The sequence below is a fragment of the Rhineura floridana genome, chromosome 10 (assembly GCF_030035675.1).
Source record: "Rhineura floridana isolate rRhiFlo1 chromosome 10, rRhiFlo1.hap2, whole genome shotgun sequence".
Taxonomy (NCBI): domain Eukaryota; kingdom Metazoa; phylum Chordata; class Lepidosauria; order Squamata; family Rhineuridae; genus Rhineura; species Rhineura floridana.
This window is the reverse complement of record NC_084489.1, coordinates 47,610,930-47,632,832: the sequence shown is the minus strand read 5'-3', so window position 1 is coordinate 47,632,832 and position 21,903 is coordinate 47,610,930. Positions and strand designations below refer to the sequence as shown.

The 21,903-nt window shown below is 43.5% G+C and overlaps 1 protein-coding gene across 1 annotated transcript in view; it reads left to right on the top strand.

Moving 5' to 3' along the window:
• Nucleotides 1–4,398: 4,398 nt before the first annotated feature.
• SCIN (scinderin) overlaps nucleotides 4,399–21,903 on the top strand; it is a 78,333-nt gene continuing 60,828 nt past the window's right edge. Inside the window, exons 1-4 of the mRNA XM_061586050.1 lie at nucleotides 4,399–4,809; nucleotides 8,840–8,994; nucleotides 11,980–12,141; nucleotides 18,978–19,127. Of these exons, the coding sequence (XP_061442034.1) occupies nucleotides 4,608–4,809; nucleotides 8,840–8,994; nucleotides 11,980–12,141; nucleotides 18,978–19,127 (669 nt within the window). The 5' untranslated portion in view covers nucleotides 4,399–4,607. The remainder of the gene's footprint in view (nucleotides 4,810–8,839; nucleotides 8,995–11,979; nucleotides 12,142–18,977; nucleotides 19,128–21,903) is intronic.

The following is a 21,903-nucleotide window of genomic DNA, read 5'->3' as shown; positions in this document are numbered from 1 at the left end:
TTTTTTTTTAAAAATCCTCATGAAAATTCTCCACCATTTTAGTGTCAATTTCTCCAAATAAACACATTTTTGTAGGCAGTTTTGACAAAGGTACGCATAATTGCAAGCCATTTCTCATCATTTCATGCCTTTTTGCATGTTATTTTCACTCATGTATTCATTTTTATGTACACTTTCCTCTTTTTTGCATTTTTGTAAATGTTGTTTAGTTGGCAAACTGCATCCCAAAATTCTAATAAATGTGAATTTCGAAGGATGGCTGTGTTTCAGTTCTCATATTGTTTCAGAAATTGCGAATTTGATAAATTCTGCTTGAAATGAGAACTGAATAGAAATTCTCACCCATCCCTACCTACAAATAAGAAGAATTTGATATTCCCACTCCCTCTGTGTTTGACCTGTGTGCAAGAGGCCTTTTAAAAAAATATATCTCCTCCCAGGAAGAAACTATGCAATTGTGTACTTCTGAGCAGTGGAAAAAAAGAGCAGAGTGCCCAGACTCTCCATTGTTTATTTTCTGGATATCTGGAAATCTGCACATCCTTAAAACTGATGTTGCAAATGTAGAATATTTTATGTGGCTTACTTAAGTGGTTTTGCTTTGTTGCACAAATGAGAGATTGAAAGAAAAAACAACAATATAAGGCTATGCACCTCCATTCCAAAGCATGCCGGAAATAATTGTGAACATAACTTATCATAAAAAGTCTGATCCTTTGGGGAAGTGGGTTTTGTTGCACAAGATCTCCCAATCAACTATAATTGCTGAACCTGAATTTGCCAGTATGTGACTGAATGCCACATGAAAATAGTCATAGTTTGGAAGTGCCCCAATTATGTTACATAAATCAGTCCCTCTATTTCCAAGTTGAGGCAGTGAGTGCTGTTGCTTATGGAGCCAAACGGCACCACCAATACACAAGAAAGAGGCTTCAACAGTCTTAGGGGAACCCCAAGTTTTGCAAAGTACAAAAAATCTGAACTAAGGATATCCTGTTTTACGTCCAATACTTAGCATAATCTAGCAATTCTGTTTATAGGTCGTTAGTTCTCATTCTTAACAGATAGAGAGCACAATTCTATGCGAGCCTTAAGTGAGTATATAGGATCGCAGCTGCTGACGTTAAGCATTTTGTTTTAAACCAATATTGTTAGCTGCCAATATTGTTAGCCAAGCTCTTATTTGACCCCTGTCCTTAGCAAGTAGAGCATCCCATTTGATTCCTAGCAAGTTACATATGCTAAGTTTCATAATGTTGAAAAAAGTGGGTCTTTAATTTAATTGCTGAGTACAGCATCCTTTCATTTTCTAATCAGATGTGCCAGTTTCAGTATGTCTTGGACATGGTAAATGGAAAATGTTTGCTGTGGTGTGCTAGATGTCTAGAATAACTCTAGTTCCCCTTTCTGATCATTCTAGAGGGGCAGCCATGTTCGTCTGTTACAAGAAACACAGACATAAAAATACTTCCATGACATTTGATTAAATGGGCTGGTTCTGTACTCCACGAGTTGAGGCCACAACAAACCTGCTAATCTTTAAGGTGCCACATGAATCTTTAGGTGTTATTTTCCTGTATGGCTCTGCTGTCCTTTGCTGCAGGGCGCAGGCCAAAGTTCAACAGGTACAAACATAGAAGAAAGTGGTGGTTTCTGACCGAGTCCGATTGTGCTTAGCACTGTGTATCTTTTAATTAGCCACATTGCTGAGATACGAAGGTGTCACACCAGGGTGTTGCTAAGTACTTAAAGGACTTCGGCATGGGCCATTATGCAAATTTGCATATGCTAATTTATATGTATAGATGCCTCTGGGAAATTCACATGATGGGTGGCGGGGGTCTCACCAGGACTGCGCTTTGTAGTATGCCCAGCCACTCTATAAGCAAAGATTTTAAAAGGAGGGGGGGTAGGAGCAGAAAATTCAGGGTCTACTGCAAAAGACCCAGCGATCTGGTCTCCTGGGCCACGCTTGAAGAATGTCCTGGTATTACAGCATCATTTGGGGCTACATTACTGAAGCAAAGAGAGGATATGCAACTTGTACTTTCCTTTCATGAAAAAGGGAAAGGGGAACAGATGAAGGCAGGACTCAGTGTCTGAATGACGCAGCAAGACTTTCAGTTGGGATGAGGTACCTGTGGTCCTCCAGATGTTGTTGGACTCCAATTCCCATCAGCCTCAGCCAGCATGGCCAACTTGCATGACTGAGTTCCCTATGTGCAACTTGACTGTACAGTTGATTGTTGCATAAAGCAGGCTTGAAGTCACCAACTATCAGCTGTTGGGCAGTGACTCCAAGCCCATTGGAACAGCCATGTGACCAGCTCAATTGCGCAGCTGATTACTGCAGAAAGCAGGCTTGAGGTCACTGCCCATCAGCTGACAGGTGGTAACTTCAAGCCTCAGCAGATGAGCAGTGCTTTGAAGCTGTCTGCAAGCCCTGTGTGGTGCTTTGAAGTGCCCCCCCATCTGTCAAATCTGGCCTACTAGGGGAAATAAGGATTTGGCCCGCTGGTGAGATCCAGTCCCTGCTCCTGCCCCAGTGGAACAGGGTGCCACGAGAAAATGTCTTGGGGCCAGCACAACAATCCACACTTGGTTAGGGCACCTATGGCAGTAAAATACAGAAAATGTATCTTGTCTCCAACCATTGGCAATCTCACTAACTTGAAACTTGAGATGCTTTAATACTGCAAATGGACCATTCAGATATTGCGAAGGGTCATACGCAGCTGGGTTTTTTTAACATCAGATCCCCCCCCAATGGTAAATCTTGATTTAATTTCTCCCATGGGGAGGGGGGAGATACGGGCTAGTGTTTTGATGCCGACAATATCATGTGGACTCTGGGGGAAAAAATGCATTCATGAGCAGCACCCATTTCACAATAAACACCTGTCAAGGGGTATCACGCTTGCTGGCACAAAGGGAACTGTACCCTGTTAGCCCTGCCCTGAATACTTGTGTATATCTGCATACTGCAGTACATCAAGAGTGCAACAGGTCTGCTGTCTCATGCAGAGATCCTCATTTCTTGTGCACATATAAGAGTTTTTGTGCATTTCCTCCGGCTGTTGCCACAATCCCCAAAAGGCCAGTAGTGGCAAGAACATCAGAGAACGGAGAAGCTTTGACATCAACTCCCTACTAAGAAATAATCCGCAGCGTCTCTCTTAGCTGGCCCACTGTTATATGATGCAGTGGAAGCTTCATTCCATTCTCAAACTGTTTCTTTTTTCAGTTTAATATTTCGCAAGCCACCTTAGATGGAAAGGCAGAGTATAAAGGGATCGAAAGGCACAATATAATTCTTTAAAACAAGGAAACAAATAACTAGATGGGGAAAGCCGGCAACAGGGCTGTTTCCACACACCAGTTTCTTGAGGCTGAATAGGGTACTGGGGACTCACTCTCAGCCCATGTGGAGGCCTGGCCATAAAGCAGCAGACCAGTCTGCTCTCTTGCACTGCTTTCAACATGACTAGCTCCTCACAAAAGCTTAGAATTCAGTCCATAATTCTCAGCAACATACATTGCAACAGGGTGAGAGTGGGGCCTCAGTGGGTGGGGTACCGCCATCGCTCAGTGGTGGAGCATCTGCCTCGTGTGTAGGTGTCAGGTTCAGTCCCCAGTATCTGCAGGTAGCGCTGTGAATGTCCCGTCTGAAACCCCAGCCAGCTGCTACCAGTCAGTGTAGACATTAGAGAGCTAGATTGACCAATGATGTACCTTGTTAAAAGGCAGCCTCCTATATTCCTATTCCTACAGCAGTGGCTCACGCAGGGATACTTTAGCCTTGTCCAAGCTAGCACAAATCTCGAAGCTGGCTGGGTTTCACCAATGCTTACTTTATTCAAGTGCGCGCGCTTTGCGTGCGTGTTTGTGTGTGAGAGAGGAGAGTTTTGTCCAGTTGCAAACCCACTTGGAATCTCTGCAAATCCCAAAAGATGAGGGAACACTGTATATGCTCAGACACGCACGCACGCGCGCACACACATTAAAAACTGCTATTTTACATATCCAAGGACTTAAAACGTAAAAAAAATATTGGAGCAACAGTTTTTGAAAAAATATATGTTTATAGAAAGGCGTTGGCTGGAACTTTTTGCTAATGAATCGGTTCCAAAGAGGGGGAAAAACAAGGCCGGGATTGAGAGGAGACTTTAGCAAACCCTTTTGAGGTTTCCTGCTGGCAGGCCACTCAACGCGTCCCCTGTTCTCTGACACACAAGCAGACTTTGAGCACATTCTTCCCTGCTCCTCCCAAGTTGACAAGTCAAGTCGGCTTTGCACGCCCCAGCTCTAGGTGTGCTTCTAGCTGGGCGTAGCAAGGCCTCCTGTGCCAGCCGATCCGGGAGCAAGCGATTAAAGCAAGACCCGCCCTCTGGCCTCGCCCCTTCGATGTCCTCTCTAAGCTAACGCCGCTCTCTCCATAAAACTGGGGAGTTGCACGGTTTGCTTCGCTCCTTGCAACTCCGGTTCAGCTATCGCTAAGTAGGGAGGAGTAGACTTGGAAGCTCGTGCGCCCGTCTTTTTGTTGTTGCTTTGGCCGCCTTGTGAAGGACTTTAATCCTTGACGTCGGGCAGAAGAAGGAGCAGCATCGATGGCCCCGCCGGAGCTGTACCACAAAGAGTTCGCCAGCGCGGGCCAGAAAGCTGGCTTGCAGATCTGGAGGATAGAGAAGCTGGAACTGGTGCCCGTGCCCGAACCTTTGCACGGCAATTTCTACGTCGGAGACGCCTACTTGGTGCTGCACACGTTCAAGAGGGGCAACACCACCTTCTACAATCTGCACTACTGGCTAGGTACGGGGCGCCGGGATGGATGGATGTAGGGCAGAGGTCGCAGGATTTGAGTTGCTCGAACCACTGAGGCAGCAAAAACTACCGTTACCACCGCAGAGCCGAGTGACACCTTAACGACTGCTAGTCTTTACAGTGCTACAAGACGCGCAGCCTCCCCACTGGAAGTTGTTGACGATGAGCAAATCCCTCCTGCTCCAAAGAGCTACATGCTCACGGAGGGAATTCATCACAAGTCCCGAGAACAGTTTTAGTTCTCTTCTCTCACACTTGGCTCAAGAGAGCTTGGGAAGGCAGCCCTTGTCAAAATAGCGGGCGGTGGGGGAACTTTCAGGGGAAGGCAGCCCAAAATATACTGGAAGGACCTGTCCACCCAAGTTTATTCATTCATGCAAAGTTCCCCTCCCGGAAGCCCTCTGGGTCACAAAGTGTTGCCCCCACACGCCCGGGGTGTAGTCGTCCAAGGTCTGGGGGGGTGTCTTAGACCCTTTACTTTTTTGGGAGCAGGGTCCCAGCAGGGTCCCTATGTCTTCAGCATCCTGTGAGCCAGCCAGCATGAAAGGGGAATGTCTTAGCCACTGAGAAGAATCTTCTAACATGCTTCTTTGCCCTTTCCTGCTGATTGGAGCCAATCAGAGTGAAAGGAGATGAGTCAGCTACTGAGAAGAGCCTTCTCAGTAGGTAATACTCTTCCCTTTCATGCTTATTGGCTCCTAGGGACATCTGTTGTTGTGGGAGAAGGCATTGAACAAGGATCTCATTCTCAAACCCGCAGCAGAAATGGGGGAGTGGTCGTGGCTGTGACTAACATGAAGGGACCCTGCACTTTTGAATTTGCCCCTGTATTACTGCCGACGCCCCCCTTCCCTTCTGCTGCTACAGGTTAAGAAGCTGTTTGATATCATTGGCCCATCTTGTTTACACAGACAGGCAGCAGCCCTCCAGAGTGTCAGGCAGGAATCTTTACAAACCTCACCTGGAGTGGAGATGCCAGGAACTGAACCTAGGGCCAGGGACCCTTTGCGTGCAGAGCAGATGCTCTGCCACTGAGCTACATTCAGAGTTTGCTGTCAAAAAGTTGGAGCAACTCTGTTTCTGCAGTACTTTTCTCCTTAGGGGCACCTATCATGGGCTTTAATGATACAGCAGTATTGGCAGGGAGATACGCCTATGTTTTCTTTTTTGTTTGGTGCCGACATAAGTTGCAAGGTTGGTCCCGGGGAATGAGAGTTACACAAGACTCATCACCTAATCTGTTTTGTAAGTACTAGGAATCTCTTGTAGGTACTACAAAGAGGAATTTTCTGGCACCTTACCGTCTAGATTATAAACTCTGCAGGGCAGGGACCTGCCCTACTATATTCTGTGAAGCGCTACACATGCTGAGGGCACTATATAAATAATGATGGTAATAACAACAGATTTATTGTGGATTCCCACAATGTGGATAAATCTGGTACCTTCTAAGCCAACACGTTCCAGAAAGGTGAAACCAGATTCTCCTCTTACAATAGAAGCAAAAAAAGAATCTGTGTCACAATAAATCTGTTAGCCTTCAAGGTGACACAAGATATTGTTTTTGTGTTCATAGCAGATGCTGCCCTTTTTGGAACTTGCAGGTATTGTTAATCTTGGATTTAGACTCCAGCCCACTTAGTGTCACCTTTTTCTTCTTTTGGTCCTGCTGTATTTTTAAAGAAAAAGTTATATTAATATTTTTTTCATAATCCAAATTATTTCTGAGCATGCACAGACAGCAACACTAAGCAAATGCACCCTGTCTCTACCTGCAATTAAGGTACAAGGCATCCTTCCAGAACAGAACCACTACATTGAACGTTGGGCTCATCATTCAGTTCAACTAAACTAATTTCCCTACATCCTCTGGCAGCTTTCTAAGTATACAGTCCATTATATTATATATGTGTGTGTGTATATATATACTGTATATAGCTTATGGGTTTAGCATTGGCTTTCAGCTGGTGGATCTTAGGTGGGTTATGTCCTGACCTGAGACTGTGGGTCACTCCAATAGCATCATTTCCTTTTGGTTGTTAGTTCAAGGGATGTGATTCGTGCAGGGGCACCCCACCACACACATCTTGTAGCCCTCACGATCACAGCTGTGCCAACTATGTAGCTGTACTCTGAGCAAGAGCATGTGCTTTGCCACCCCACTTTAAAAAAAAATGACGTTAGACACAAATGCCAGTGCATCTGTATAGTTCAGATTATACTTGGCCAACTATTTTAATTCCTGGGGCAGGGGAAGAGAGAATGAGAGTTTTCTCTCTCTCTTTTCTATATCAGCTCATTCCTCAATTTCAGGGCCAGGAGAATGCACAAATGCACATGAAGGATGGTAAACTCATGTTTGTGCAGAAAGCACTGGAGGCTATTGGCAAGTCTAGGTAGTTAGCATTTTTGCTAACCGTATTATGTAATATTTATGTATCTGCTTTGATCTCTAGTGGATGCATTGAAGCAGAGTGCTCAGAGTTGTGTATAGGCCAGGGGCAGTTGGAGTGGGATGGGGGGCAGGAGGGTACTTGACCAGGGCCTCAAGCTCAAAGGGACCTCAGATTTAGACGCTTGCTATTTGATAAGTTTTGCAACTTATTTTTATGAGCATCGGACCACAGTGTGACAGTGACACACTGTTTCAGCTCAAGCTGCACATTTAAGCAAATAAGAGATCTGATTTGTTAAAAAATACAATTTCTTTTGTTAACTTATATATGTCATCATTTACATTTTTTTATTATGGCTAGGAACTTCAAAACTGGAAGCGGCCCAGGCCTCTCTGGTCCTCTGAGAGGCCTAGCTGTGTAAGGCGCATCTGCACTATACATATAAAGCAGTAATTTACCACTTTAAACAGCCATGGCTTCTCCTAAAGAATCCTGGGAACTGCAGTTTAAGGGTGGTGAGAGTTGTTAGGAGGCCGCTAGTTTCCTCACAGAGCTACAATTTCCAGAATTCCCTGGGTAAAGGGATTGACTATTAGACCACTCTGAGAATTGTAGCTCTGAATTGTAGCTCTGTCTCCTAACAACTCTCAGCACCCTTTATACACTACAGTTCCCAGGATTCTTAGTGCTGATGGGGCCTGTATCTTTTTCTGCTTGGTTTTGTGCTCACCCATATACCCATAGTTGCAAACTGTACAGCTGGAGATCTGTCCTTGCTCATTAGCTGAGGTTGCACCAATTTCTTTGAAATAAAGCATTTCTGTCTTTATTTTCAGCCCTTGTTTTATCAGAAATTCTTGATGTAACTTCTCTTCAATGCAAAAAGTGCTTCCCTTGCACTTCATGTAATGGAAAGTGTTTAAAGATGACATGTATGATTAAAGATTATATTTTGAATCTGTGAATTACTAATACTTCTGAACGATAAGAATTAGATTAGGATGGATTATTCTGCATTCATATTGAAATACAAACCTCAAGAGTTATTTGGCACTCAGTTTCAGTACGATCCCAGCTTGGAAGAAATCAGCTTGAACGTCTTCGAAGACAAAACATGTGTGAGGGAATAGAAGTTGATTGTTACAGTTATAGGGATAGTTCAAACATACAACATCAGATCCAGACAGTTAGTTGCACTTTGGCCCCATTAAAATAAATGTGAAAAATTAGTGATACAGTGAAAGATTAGTCATCACTAATTTAGGTTCCACTGATTCCAGTGGGACCTAAATGTGTCTAACTTTGGGTTTTCTTCAGTTAAGTCATACTCAAAATCAATGGACTTGATTAACTTAAATCCACTGATTTCAGTGGGTCTGCTCTAAGTGTGACTTAGTGTGACAACCCTTAGTCTGGATCGACTTCAGTGTCAAACTTTAGTTTCTGATTATGGTTTGGAGGGCATGTGCAAACCACAGCGTACCATTTCTGACAAACTGGCAAACTATGGTTTGCATCAAAGTAGAATAGGAGGCAGGGAGACATCCACTGCAAGGAGAGAGGGAGTGTGCAAGCCTTGAGGTTCATCAGTGGTAGTAAAGAATATTCCCATCTGATTTTAGGAAAAGAGTGCACTCAGGATGAAAGTACTGCAGCAGCTATCTTCACGGTTCAGATGGATGATTATCTTGGAGGAAAGCCTGTACAGCATCGAGAAATCCAAGGATACGAGTCTACACAATTTGTTGGATATTTCAAAGGTGGACTGAAGTATAAGGTTTGTAATAGTGTGATCATGTGATATATCTACACGAATTGGTAATCTTAAAAAGATTACTAAAAAGCCGAAAGGGTGAGTTCAGATTTAACATTGAAGCAGAGATTGAAGCAGGTTTTTCAGCCCTCCTCCCAATGTGAACTGGAGCTTTGGAATACACATAACCGACATGCATACCACTGTACCGTTTCAGCCAAGGGATCACAGACCCAATAGGAGTGTTTGGCTGATCATATCTTAGACAATCATATAATAAGCTGAGATATGAAGAGTCTTGGCCATGCAAGCAACACCTTTCCTCCTCTCTTTGTGTGAGCCAGGAAGTCTTCCCTTAATTATAATTTCCTGTTTTGTCCCAACCAGGAAATTCTGTTTAATAGCTTTGGATGTTAAGCCATTTTAAAAACATTCCTTAATGTCCTGACTTGTTTTGCAGCTGTTAACCATACATAGTTTCCCAGTCTGGATGAAACAGGAAACTATAGCTAATTAAAAGAGTTCATGATTTCTTTTTTCACTTGCTTGAAGTGAGGAGCTGCATTCACGGCCAAAAGACTCATTCATATCTTGCCTTTTTAAGCCAAGATATCATTGCCCAAATGCAGATAGTGAGCTGTTAAGACCCTTCTGGTTCCCTATTGAACATGGCTGTAGGCAGGGCCGGCTCCAGGCATGCGGGGGCCCTTGGGCATCAGCTTGCCCTGGCCCCCTGGTGGGTGGGTGTGCATGCCCCCCCGTGGCCCCCCTACCTGTCTAGTCTTTACCATTGCCCTTAATGCAGATGGCGGCCGCGGTTTCCCTAAGGGGAATGAAGCCTCCGCTGCCATCTTTGTTGATGGCACATGTGCGTGCTACATGCGCACATCTCTGCCATCAACTAAGATGGCGGCAGTGGCTTCAGTACCTTAGGGAAGCTGTGGCCGCCATCTTCATTAAGGGCAATGCTAAGAAGCCGGCTGACAGGTAAGGGGGGCGTGGGGTCAGCGCGGATCACGGAAGGGGAGCGGAGGGCCCCTCGGGCCCTTTAGGGGCTTTTGTAGCTCTGGGGCCCTTGGGCCAGTGCCCAACCTGGCTGCCCTTTAGAACCGGCCCTGGCTGTAGGTAGGGCTGACATGTTCCTCATAAACCTGCCCCACATACTTGTGAGCCCTTATGCAAAATGACTCCAGTGGCTCTCAAACTGTGGACTGGGACTAAGGAGGAGGTTTAGTGACCAGTTCCAGCCAATCAACACTGATCATAACTGGCTTCGGTTGCCAGTTTCTTCAGAGTTCAGCACTAAAGGGGAAAGATGTCTGGAGTACATGTAGTGAAAGTGCCACCCAGCCATCCCTACTGCTCTATAAATGTTATTTTGGTCTTTGCCCAAACTCTCTAGAAAACATCTTGATATTTGCTGGTTATGCATGTTTTAGGAAACTTGACTATGATTTGACGTGGTATCTGAGTGAATAAACCATGGTTTGCAATTGGTATGGAAGCCAGAATCAGAAACCATGGCTTGAAGTAGATTTGGAAACCCTAGTTTATGCTAACTGGTTTGAAATGATGCCTTTAGAGGCCGTACCTTGTACCGTGAAGATGAGGGTGAACTTACAAGCTTATTATATTCTGCTTATTTATTTATTTATTTATTTAATTTCATTAAACTTATAGACCGCCCCATAGCCGAAGCTCTCTGGGCAGTTTACAAGAACAAGATCAAAAATACAATACACATATGACAATATAAAACATTATTTTTTAAAAAAAAAAAACAGTTATATGATATATCTGGCTTTTTGTGACTTTAAAGTTTTTGTTCACATTAAATATTTATACCCCATTTTTCAGCCTAATAAGGTAAGCGCTCTCCAACGGGACTAACAGCAAACATTGAAAAACAATATACCATCAAATAAAAATAAAACAAGTTAGAGTAAAATATGAACAGAGTTAGAATTCTCCTTAATTTCTACTATTATTTATTTTAAATGGAATGTGCAACAAAATGTTGCAGTGTATCCTAACCCTCTAACAGGAGTGCTCCTGTTCAGGGATCTAGCCGGCCCACCAGATATGCCTTTCTCCAGGATACTGCATTCTATTCCCCTCCCTCTGTTCGCTTTTCCATTTTTCTTCTCCCACTGACACTCAACATTCTGTAGGTTCTAATCCTCATAGGGCTGTTGTAGGGTTTTCTTTGTCTGCTTATATTTATGTGCTTTAAAAGACTTTGTATACTTCTGGAAAGCTCAGGGTTCCCCTGAACATGCTGGTCCTCTTGTTTCTCAGTGGCTCCATTTTGACTCCATTTCTGTAAGCACTCACCACATGAGCTTGCTATTTGATGGAGTGATTGTTCTAGTTCATGAAAAAAACTTAACAACCAGCTGATAAGGGGAAAAGCACCTTAGGAACTGATGGAATGCTGAGAGGATGAAGAACAAGGGCAGACATGTAGCTCTAACCCATAAAAAGCATAAGAAGAGCCTTACATGTTCAGACCAAAGGCCTAGTCCAGCAGCCTGGTTTGCCTGTTGTACATCTGGAGGCTGAAATTAGGGTCTGGGTTTTAAATGCTAGGGCAGGAATTCCTGCATGTTTTATGCCCAGGGGCACTTTTGGAAATCTAAGCAACTGTCATGGGCACCACACAATGCTTATTTCACAGAAGAAAAACTGGTCATGCTCAGAGCCCTCTCTGAAACAGGCAAAACACCTACACCTCCCAAAACAAACAACCAAAACAGAAAAAAGGCAGCAACATCCTAAAAACCTAGGCAACCTACCCAACAAAAATTGATATGGGCAGGGGGGCTTGGTGGGTTTCAAAGGGGGTGTCTTGAGGATATAGTGGCACCCAGGGGCATCACGCTGGGGGCCCTAGTTCTCTGTGTTAATGCAAATGTGGTTTGGTGTCTGATCAGCTGCTGTGTACATGTACTGGGTCTTTGTATATTTGACAAAGGAACCAACTAACCCAAGTTGTTTCACTTTACTTAGGCAGGTGGTGTTGCCTCAGGTTTTAAGCATGTTATCACAAATGACCTAAGCGCACAAAGACTTCTGCATATTAAAGGCCGGAGAGTGGTTAGAGCCACAGAAGTTCCTCTTAGCTGGGACAGCTTCAACAAAGGAGACTGCTTCATTGTTGATCTTGGAATGGTAAGTCGCCGCAGAATTAAGGTTTCTAAACCAAATAAAATATCCTGGAAATGCCACCATATTATCAAGTCTGAGCCCCAAACCAGGATCTTCTGTGCATTGTGAACCCTTCCTCTCTGTGCTGTTAAACTCGTAATACCATGCACCACAAGTATTGGTGGCTTGCTGCTAACCACATGCATTTAAGCAAATGATTGAGTATTAAAAAAAGAAATAAAAGATCAAGAGGAAAACCTATTTGCTAAAATTCCTTGTGCTCTAAAATGGTTCCAGCAACAGCCAGTGTGGTGTAGTGGTTAGAGTGTTGCACTAGGGCTTGCGAGACCAGGGTTCAAACCCCTGTTCAGTTATGAAGCTCACTGTCTCTCAGCCTAACCTACCTCACCGGGTTATTGTGAGGATAAAATTGGGAGGAGGAGAACCATGTTTGTGTGCCACCTTGAGCTGCTTGGAGAAAAAGTAGGATACAAATGTAATAAATAAAGAAAGAAAGAGGTAGATTAAAAAGAAACTGGTATATAAATATTTATTTATTTATTTGTTAGATTTTTATACCGCCTGACTAGCATAGCTCTCTGGGCGGTTTACAGCAAAATACAGATACATACAATAAGAACCCATAATAATACTACAAGAGCACATATAAGAAAATGAAAAATCGAAAAGCAATTATAGCAAATTTAAAACTAAATTAAAATTAAAATTAGATTAAAATGCCTTAGAAAAGAGGAAGGTTTTAACTTGGCGCCGAAAAGATAGCAAAGTTGCGCCAAGCGCACCTCATCGGGGAGACTATTCCACAGTTCAGGGGCCACCACCGAGAAGGCCCTAGTTCTTGTTACCACCCTCCGAGCCTCTCTCTGAGTCGGAGCTCGGAGGAGGGCCTTCGATGTAGAACGCAGTGTACGGGCAGGTTCATATCGGGAGAGGCGTTCCAGCAGATATTGTGGTCCCGCGCCGTGTAAGGCTTTATAAGTCAAAACCAACACTTTGAATCTGGCCCGGAAGCATATTGGCAGCCAGTGCAAGTGTGCCAGAACAGGTGTTATGTGTTCAGACCGCTTGGTCTTCATTTTCAGTCTGGCTGCAGCGTTTTGCACGAGCTGCAGCTTCCGAACTGTCTTCAAAGGTAGCCCTACGTAGAGCGCATTGCAGTAGTCCAATCGCGAAGTTACCAGAGCATGTACCACTGATGTTAGGTCCTCCTTGCTCAGATAGGGACGTAGCTGGGCTACCAACCGAAGTTGGTAGAACGCATTCCGTGCCACCGAGGCTACTTGAGCCTCAAGTGACAGGGAAGGATCTAAAACAACTCCCAGACTACGAACCTGTTCCTTTAGGGGGAGTGTAACCCCGTCCAGAACAGGGTGTATATCCACTATCTGGTCAGAGAAACCGCCCACCAGCAGCATCTCAGTCTTGTCCGGATTGAGCCTCAGTTTGTTAGCTCCCATCCAGTCCATTATCGCAGCCAGGCAACGGTTCAAAATAAAAATGCCTTTATCCTAATTTGTTTCTGATTACAAGACAGAAATGGCACCATTATGTGAGAAGGATTGTTCAAATTGTATTCTCACAAAATTAGGATCAGACTTGCTATGTTGTCCCATCTTGGTTACTTCCCCTGTGTGGTCAAGAAACAAAACCTTGATTAACACAGTGACATGAGTCTTGCCTACTATTCATTATCAGCTGGTTAACATGAGCCTCAGGGTGAATGCTCATGATTTAACATTATGAAGAACTGAGAGTAAGCAGTTTATTGTAAAAGAGCAGAGAGAATGCAGAAGCAAGATGCTGTGTCCTAAAAGCAGGATGGGAAACTTATGGCTCTCCAGCTGTTGTTAGACTCCGACACCATCATTGGTCATACTGGCTGGGATTCATGGGAGCTAGAGTCCAACAACATCTGGAGGGCCACATGTTTCTTATCCCGATCTATAGTGCTGAAGGAACGACTCGGGTTTTTTTTCCTGAATAAGAATTTTGTAGATTAGATAGCATGTCCACAATTGTGGGCCCCCACAAGCTACTTCTGTAAATATGCAGATTCAGATAAACGTCACCCTTCCAAGCTCATAAAGCCTTTTCAGAGCAGGCCTCTGTGCTTCACAAGCTTCCCCGCTGCGAGGCCTAAATAATCCATATCACTCATCATCTAGAGCTGAAAATTACGGAAGCAGACTCTTGAGTTAAATCACTGCATGCGTAGAGCTCCAAGAAAACAATATGTTGAAGGGAACAGCTGTGCTGTTACCCACACCTCCTCATGATTAACTAGTTTAATTATGCTCCTTCCATTTGTCTGTTAAAATGCCAATGAAAACATAGAATTCAAGAGAGTTTTCTAGAGATGTAAATCTGTTTATGGTTTAGGATTGGGTCTGATTTTGTTAGCTCCTGAAAATGACATGGGAAAAAATATTAATGCTACATATTAAAAACTTTTAAAAAATACTACATAGTCCATTTTTTTTCAGTTGGAAGATGGATGGGAGACTGCTGTTTTGGAGGACTTACTTTCCTGGAAATGGTTTTGTAGCTAGATGTTTAGGATACGTTTATGCAGTTAGTTGTTATAGAGCAAGGGTAGCTAAATGTTGTTGGATCCCCACGTACAGCGCATCACAGTAGTCCAGGTGGCAGGTCACCAGAGCATGGACAACTGAGGCCAGGTTATCCCCGTCTAGGAACAGCTGTAGATGGCAAACCAGCCTAAGTTGGGATAAGCACCCCTAGCAACAGAAGTGACATGAATCTCCAGTAACAGCTTGGAATCAAGGAGGACTCCCAGAATACTGCATTTCAATAGGTCACATCAGAATGTGCTGGTTTTGTGCGCTGAAGGATTATTCAGCTCCATCATGTCATTTTCAGTGGTGTCTTCTGAGGAATTTAGAGATTTCAGTAATACAATTTATTAGATAGTGTGGTAAATTACTTTAGAGGTGTGACGGGGAAAACACACAACAACTTTCACATCTTCTTGATTTACTTTTATAGCTGGATCAGGACTGTATTGCAAATATATCTTCCGTTAAATAATGCTGCTTATTCATACATTATATTTCCAGACATTCTTTGAACCTTAAAATTTTCTTGTTTTGAGGTATTTCTCTTTTACCTGAGGTGTTGAGATTTTATCACTTCATATCCTTACATGATTTTGCATGTGTTCCATCAGTATGGCATTTACTACACATGAAGGAAGCACTGAAAATTCAGATGCTTTTACGGTTGCCAGGTTCTTGGCCTGAGACTGATCCTGTATCTTTAGGAGAAGAGAAAGTCAGCCAAGTGCAGGTGTCCTTGCAACTCTGTAATGAGAAAAACCACAAGGTGGAATTCTCCCTCCACCCTGCACACCTTTTAAAGATACAGAAGACCTCTTGGTTGCCAGGCCTGGCCTCCAAGAGGTGTTCTATATCTTTAAAAGTTGTGGAGGGGGGAGGGAGAATTCCACCTTGTGGTTTTTCCCATTACAGGGTTGCAAGGACACCTGCACTTGGCTGACCTTCTCTTCTCCTAAAGATACAGGATCAGTCTCAGGCCATGGACCTGTCAACCCTAGATGTTTTACTAAACAATTAACATGATTATTTTGGCAAACTTTCCTTAGCAAACTCACACTAGCATTGCTAAATGAGAATATTCTGCTTCATTTGCAGAACTATATGTACTAGTCACCAATAAATACCATACAAATAAGATAATGAAAATGTAGAGTACTTTGTAAAATTAGCAAAGGGATGCTACTAGCTACAGCAGAAAGAACTTTTCTCTAGAATGCAATTTGGGCTTTAAAACAAGTGGGACCTGTAACAAAATATTGCAGCGTGGAGTGCTCTTGGTCAGGGGGTAAGCCTGCTAGCCCTCAGGCCCTCTTCCAAGATATTCCACTTCTCCCCCCCCATTTTCTACAACCCCTACAACAGTCAATAAGTAATCTGTGCCTACTGGATGTGATCAGCTTTCATGGGGCTTTGGTCTCCCCCCCCCTTAGGGTTTTTTAAAAAACTTTTTTGCATTTCTGTGACATTTTGGGTTACCCCAAGCCTGCTCACATTTCCCTTTTGTGTGTGGATAATGCCATTTTAGGTACATAAGGATCCACACTTAGAGAATATCTGAGTTCACTGGTAGTGTACAGAATGGTAGTGGTGAGAAGGAGGAGCAGGAGATTTCACGGATTGCTTGGTCATTGGGTCTCTGCCTGGCAACCAAGTAGTTGGTACCAGGTGCTGATGAAGGGTGTGAGGAGGTAGACTCACTAAGGGAGGGAGGGCGCATGGAAGGTGGCTTTCCCAAGGGGCCTTCAAAACTTGGAGCCAGCACTGATGTCAGGCAAGCGTCTCTGGAATGGGCATTCTGTATAATGGGTGTCAAAACAGGGGAAAAAGCCCTTTTTCCAGTCACTACCTAGATTGGGGGTTAGGAACCTCAGGCCTGGGGACCAAATATGGCCCTCCAGGCCTCTCTCTCCAGCCCTTGGGATTCCTCCTAGAGCACCCTCCTCACCAGCCATACTTGAGTGATTTTGCCTGGCTGGAATGTGTTGTTTGATCTCTGATAATGATTCTTGCTTGCCTACAGTGCACAAAGCTGTGTGTGAGTGTCCATAGAAACTAGCCTATTGTACATGTTACCCTTTTGCCTTTGGCCCTGCCAACCAGTAGCATGTGGCTACCAGAAGATTGTCCAGATGAGAAAGTGGCCCTTGGCCTGAAAAGGTTCCCTGCCCCTGACCTACACGGTGGTAGAACTGCAAGGTGCACCTCAGATGAGTGAAAGGTTCAGGCAGATTTAAACCTTTATTTATTTTGACAATGTATATACTGCTTAATCACAGTTGTCTCTAAGTGGTGTACAAGAAACTCAATACAATGAAAATATTTTTAGGGAGACAAGGCATTTAGGGTTGCCCAAGTTTTTTTTAAAAAATAGTAATTATTTTTTAATGTAACTGCCGATAGCAGGCAACATAACTCCATTCGCCCTTCCCTCACACATAGATGGCACCTGCTGTGAGATACGCAAATACCAGGGAAAGTATTTTTTTCTTCTTCGAAGCTAAATACACATTGATAGAGATATAACTGATTGAAAATTAAACTGGTTAAGTCAGGGGTGAGGAACCTCAGGCTTGGGGGGCAAATGCATCCCCCCAGGTCCATCTGTCCAGCTCTGCACAAGTCCTTTTACCTGCTTGGAATGTCTCATTGAACTGTGATAATGCCTCATGATTGCCTGGATGGAGAGATGTGTTTGTACGTGTAGAAACCTCCAACTTCTGCATGCCTTGGAATGCAGTCTACAGCAGCCTTTCCCAACCGTTGAGTCCCTAGATGTTGCTGGACTAGGAATTCCCATCATTCCTGACCATTGGCCATGCTGGCTGGGGCTGATGGGAATTGTAGTCCAACAAAATCTGGAGACCCAAAGGATGAGAAAAGCTGGTCTACTGTATAAAAGTAAGTCATATCTGTTGCTCCAGCCACTTTCGCCTCTACCTCTAAACACTCATATGCCAGGCCCAGCCTCCAAGAGGTCTTCGGTATCTGTAGAAGTTGTGCAGGGGGAAGGGAGAATTCCACCTTGTGGTTTTTCCCATTACAGTGTTGCAAGAACACCTGTACTTGGCTGCTTTCTCATCTCCTAAAGATACAGGATCAGTCTCAGGCCCTGAACCTGGCAACCTAGTTTAAAGTTAAATAAATATCTGGCGTGGGTGTGGCCACCTGTTTAGCCAAGCCAAACAGCTGTGAGTCTGGCTTTTAGAACTTCAATGTTAACTTTCTTAAATTAATTACAAATCAGCCAGACATTTTTTAAACTTTTAAACTGCAGAAGATGAAGGTCAGAGTATGGGGCAAGATCAGTAATAGGATTCCAGGTTCTCTGTGAACATGGCTGATTTTCAATTAGTTTCAACACAGTATGAGACCACTGATAAAAAGGTCCAACAGGGGTCTGAGTTTTTTCCCTCTTGTTTTAAACTTTGAGCTCTCAATTCTCTCAGAGTGTTTTGCGTATCACCATGAAAACTTAGACGGTTGTTAAGCAAGCATTTCTGAGTTCAGGACTAGAAGTTTTGTAAAGTTTTGTTTTGGCATGAGCTTATGGGAAGCAGCAGAATGACCTGGGGGGTATTTTCAATTTAATGCTGCGGAATGCAAAAAATCCATGCTGGCTATAGTATACAGCCACTCTTATAGCTGTATAATTTGGTAAAGCTTCTCCTTTTTAGAGATCACTTTGTCTTGCTCTGGATCTGGAAACAATAGAGACTGCTTATTTTTATTTACTTATTTGTATTTAATGAAACCATACATATAGCAACAACTATATAATGTGAAGTAACCATGCTGTTGTTCAAGAGAGACAATTATGAATCATACTACCATGTAGACACAACTGATCTGTAATTAATCTGATCTATATGTAATCTGTAGACATGGCTGCTTTTGGATGTCACAATAAATCATGGTTGTTCCAATAAACTGTAGTTATGATTAACCACAATTTAGTGCTTGGACATAATGCTAAATTGTGGTTATTTGGAATTGGAAACAAAAGCTTCCAGTCTCCTTGCTGCCACCATACCAGAGGGATGGTGATGGGAAGTGTGTAAATCCTAGGCTTGTTCCCGTCACAATAAACCAGAATAAACCAGAATTATCATGGCATCCAAGTGCAGCCAGTATTAACAAATTTCTGCAGCTGAGTCCCAACAGAGAATTTGGATTTTTTGTAATGCTCCTGGGATGTTGGACGCTACCCTTAAATCCTCCTCCTGATTAATTCTGATGACTGAAAACATCTCTGTTTGGTTCTAGGTGATCTACCAGTGGTGTGGCTCTACATGCAATAAATATGAGCGCCTCAAAGCTACTCAGGTTGCTATGGGCATTCGGGACAATGAGCGGAATGGAAGAGCCCAAATGATTGTTGTGGATGAAGGAAGTGAGCCAAAAGAACTCATAAAGGTATTATATATTTACTAGCTTGTGGAACAGCTGATAACTGCATTGTTTATCTGGCCAGTCCAACAGCCATTTTGCCTCAGGCAAAATAGCTCCAGATCTCATAAAGTAGACAGAATGGGGCTTGTTCATTGAATACAGGAAGGGCCAGAGCTCAGTGACAGAGCATATGTATTGCATGCAGTAGGTCTCATGCTCCCTGTTGCAGTGATCGACTGTGCTATGAAGTTCCCCATCGGGGCCTATAGCAAGCCAGCTGGGATCAGCTGCACTATGGGATTCCCTATCAGACTTCCTGATGCCTATCTAAAGTATGCTTTCTTTTAGTGCCGCACAACCATTTGGCACTTACAGGATGCCTACAGGGATCAGCAACAGCTACTGGGATCAGCGACGCTATGGAGTTCCTGATGTCAGCTGATCTGCTCTTAGGGCAAGGTGGCTGGGATCTGCACTTACAGAAAGCCCAAAGGCAGGGCTTGCTGGAAGCCCCAGTATCCCTTTGCAGCACTGGCTTAAATTGAAGCCAGCAAAGCCAAAGATCTTCCTCTGTAGGTGCAACTCAATTTGCGCCTGTGAAATATTTTTTATTTTTGTTATGGATCACCTGATGTCAGATGATTGATAGGTGGGAGCCCCACTTATCTGTCAAAATAACTCATGGGGAGGGGGGCAGGGAGGTCTTGTCTTGCTTGCTGGCCTGATCCTATTCCCTACCCCTGGTGTAGACTATTCTAGGCTAGATTGACTTCGATCTGATTCATATACATTGAGGCAGGAAGTGGTGTTGGACTGAACAGTGTATAAATTATTGGGGTATATCTACACTACAGACAGATTTGATTTCATGATTTTTTCCAGGGAAATGTAGCTGTGTGAATGGGGTCAAGGAATTCTGTACAATAATCCTTTGATGAGGGGGCTTAATTTGTTATTTAGGCAAAAGAGTTTATCGTAGCAGTGGCATAATTTGTTACTAATAAAGACCTGCAAGGTGGCATGGAGAGAAGGATGCTTTTAGGTCTGTCCCCAAGTCCTCTCTGGGTTGTGCTCCAGTTCCCTCCCATCTATTCAATTTTTTTATGTTGGGGGTTGGCAGTGCCAATTCCTTTTTTTTTTGCATTTATAGCTCACCTTTCCTCCAATGTATTGTACATGGTGTGCCTTTCCCCCCCCTTTATCCTCATAACAGTTTCAAAGTTGGATAGGTTGAGTTAATGACTGGCCCAGTATCACCCAGTGACCTTCATAGCTGAGTAGGGATTTGATCTGGGTCTTCCTGGTCCTCTGTCTGACTAGGACTGATCAGGGTCAGTGCATATTATGCCAAATTCTGGCCTGTTTGGATCCTGACTGATTGGTCAGTCAGCTGTAATATTGTTTGTGTCAGTTACAGTTTTGAGTTTGTGTTTTTTTTATTGGTGATACTTTGCTCCTTGTGCCATGGGGTTGCTGCTAAGCGAATTAAACCAGGATTGAAGAATCCAATGAAGGTTAATGCCTAGGCCAGAATTTGGCATAATATGGACTGACCCCGACTGCATCTTCTGATTAACAACTACTACACCCTATTGGCTCTCCCTAAGGCCACTAATGTAAGTCCACATATCTACTTGATGGTTAATGCTCACATTTTGGCACAGCCATCACTTTCTGGCTTAGCAACCATAGAGTACTTCTCTGAAGTGATAAGAGATAGTGATTTGTGATATTTTTATGCACAATTTCTGATGTGTGGGTGTTTTTTTTTTAAAAAAAAGGAACTTCAAACATTTTGTTAGCATTCATATAGCACTTTTTCCTCAGTAGTCAACACACTTCATATCAGAGCTTGGAAAAGTTACTTTTTTGAACTACAGCTCCCATCAGTCCCAGCCAGCATGGCCACTGGACTGGGTTGATGGGAGTTGTAGTTCAAAAAAGTAACTTTTCCAAGCTCTGCTTCATATACATCATCTCATTAAGTGTTTCAGCAGGAGCAGGTAACCTGAGGCCCTCCTGATGTTGTTGGACTCCAGCTCCAATCATTCTTGACCATTGACCATGCTGGCTGGGATTGATAGGAGCTGGAATCCAGCAACATCTGGAGATCCATAGGTTCCCCAGGCCTGTTACAATAACTCTGTTCGGTAGAAAGTTTGATTCTTCATTCCCTTATTCTTCTTTTAAATCTCTCTTTGAAGAAGTATTGGGCAGTGTGTGTGTGAGAGAGAGGGGGGGAGAAGGGGAGAGAGAGGGGGAGGGGGGAGAGGAGAGGGGGAGAGAGTGAATGTGAGAGAGTGAGTGTGTGAGAGAGTGTGTGAGAGAGTGAGAGAGAGTGTGTGTGCCTGGCCAGAACTAATTTTGGTAAAAAAAAATGACATTCCTGCAAAACTGAAAAAAAGTGATAGGAAATGGTAGATAATATTTTGAACCACTTCAATTATTCTAGGGGAAATTAATAGTTTTTCAGCCGCCTAGATAAAGGTGTATTGCACATTAAACATTAGTGTGTTTTTGACTGCTAGAAACTCAGCAGTTTACCACTTGTGGTCTGGATGCAAGTCATGTCACAAACTACTGACCTAAATTATAATAAGTTGTTAATTTACTGATATTTTAAAATGGCATTCTTCCTCTGTTTCTAACAGAAAATAAAAATGGACTGCCTTCAAGTCGATTCCGACTTATGGCTACCCTATGAATAGGGATTTCATGGTAAGTGGTATTCAGAGGGGGTTTACCATTCCCTCCCTCTGAGGCTAGTCCTCCCCAGCTGGCTAGGGCCTGCTCAACTTGC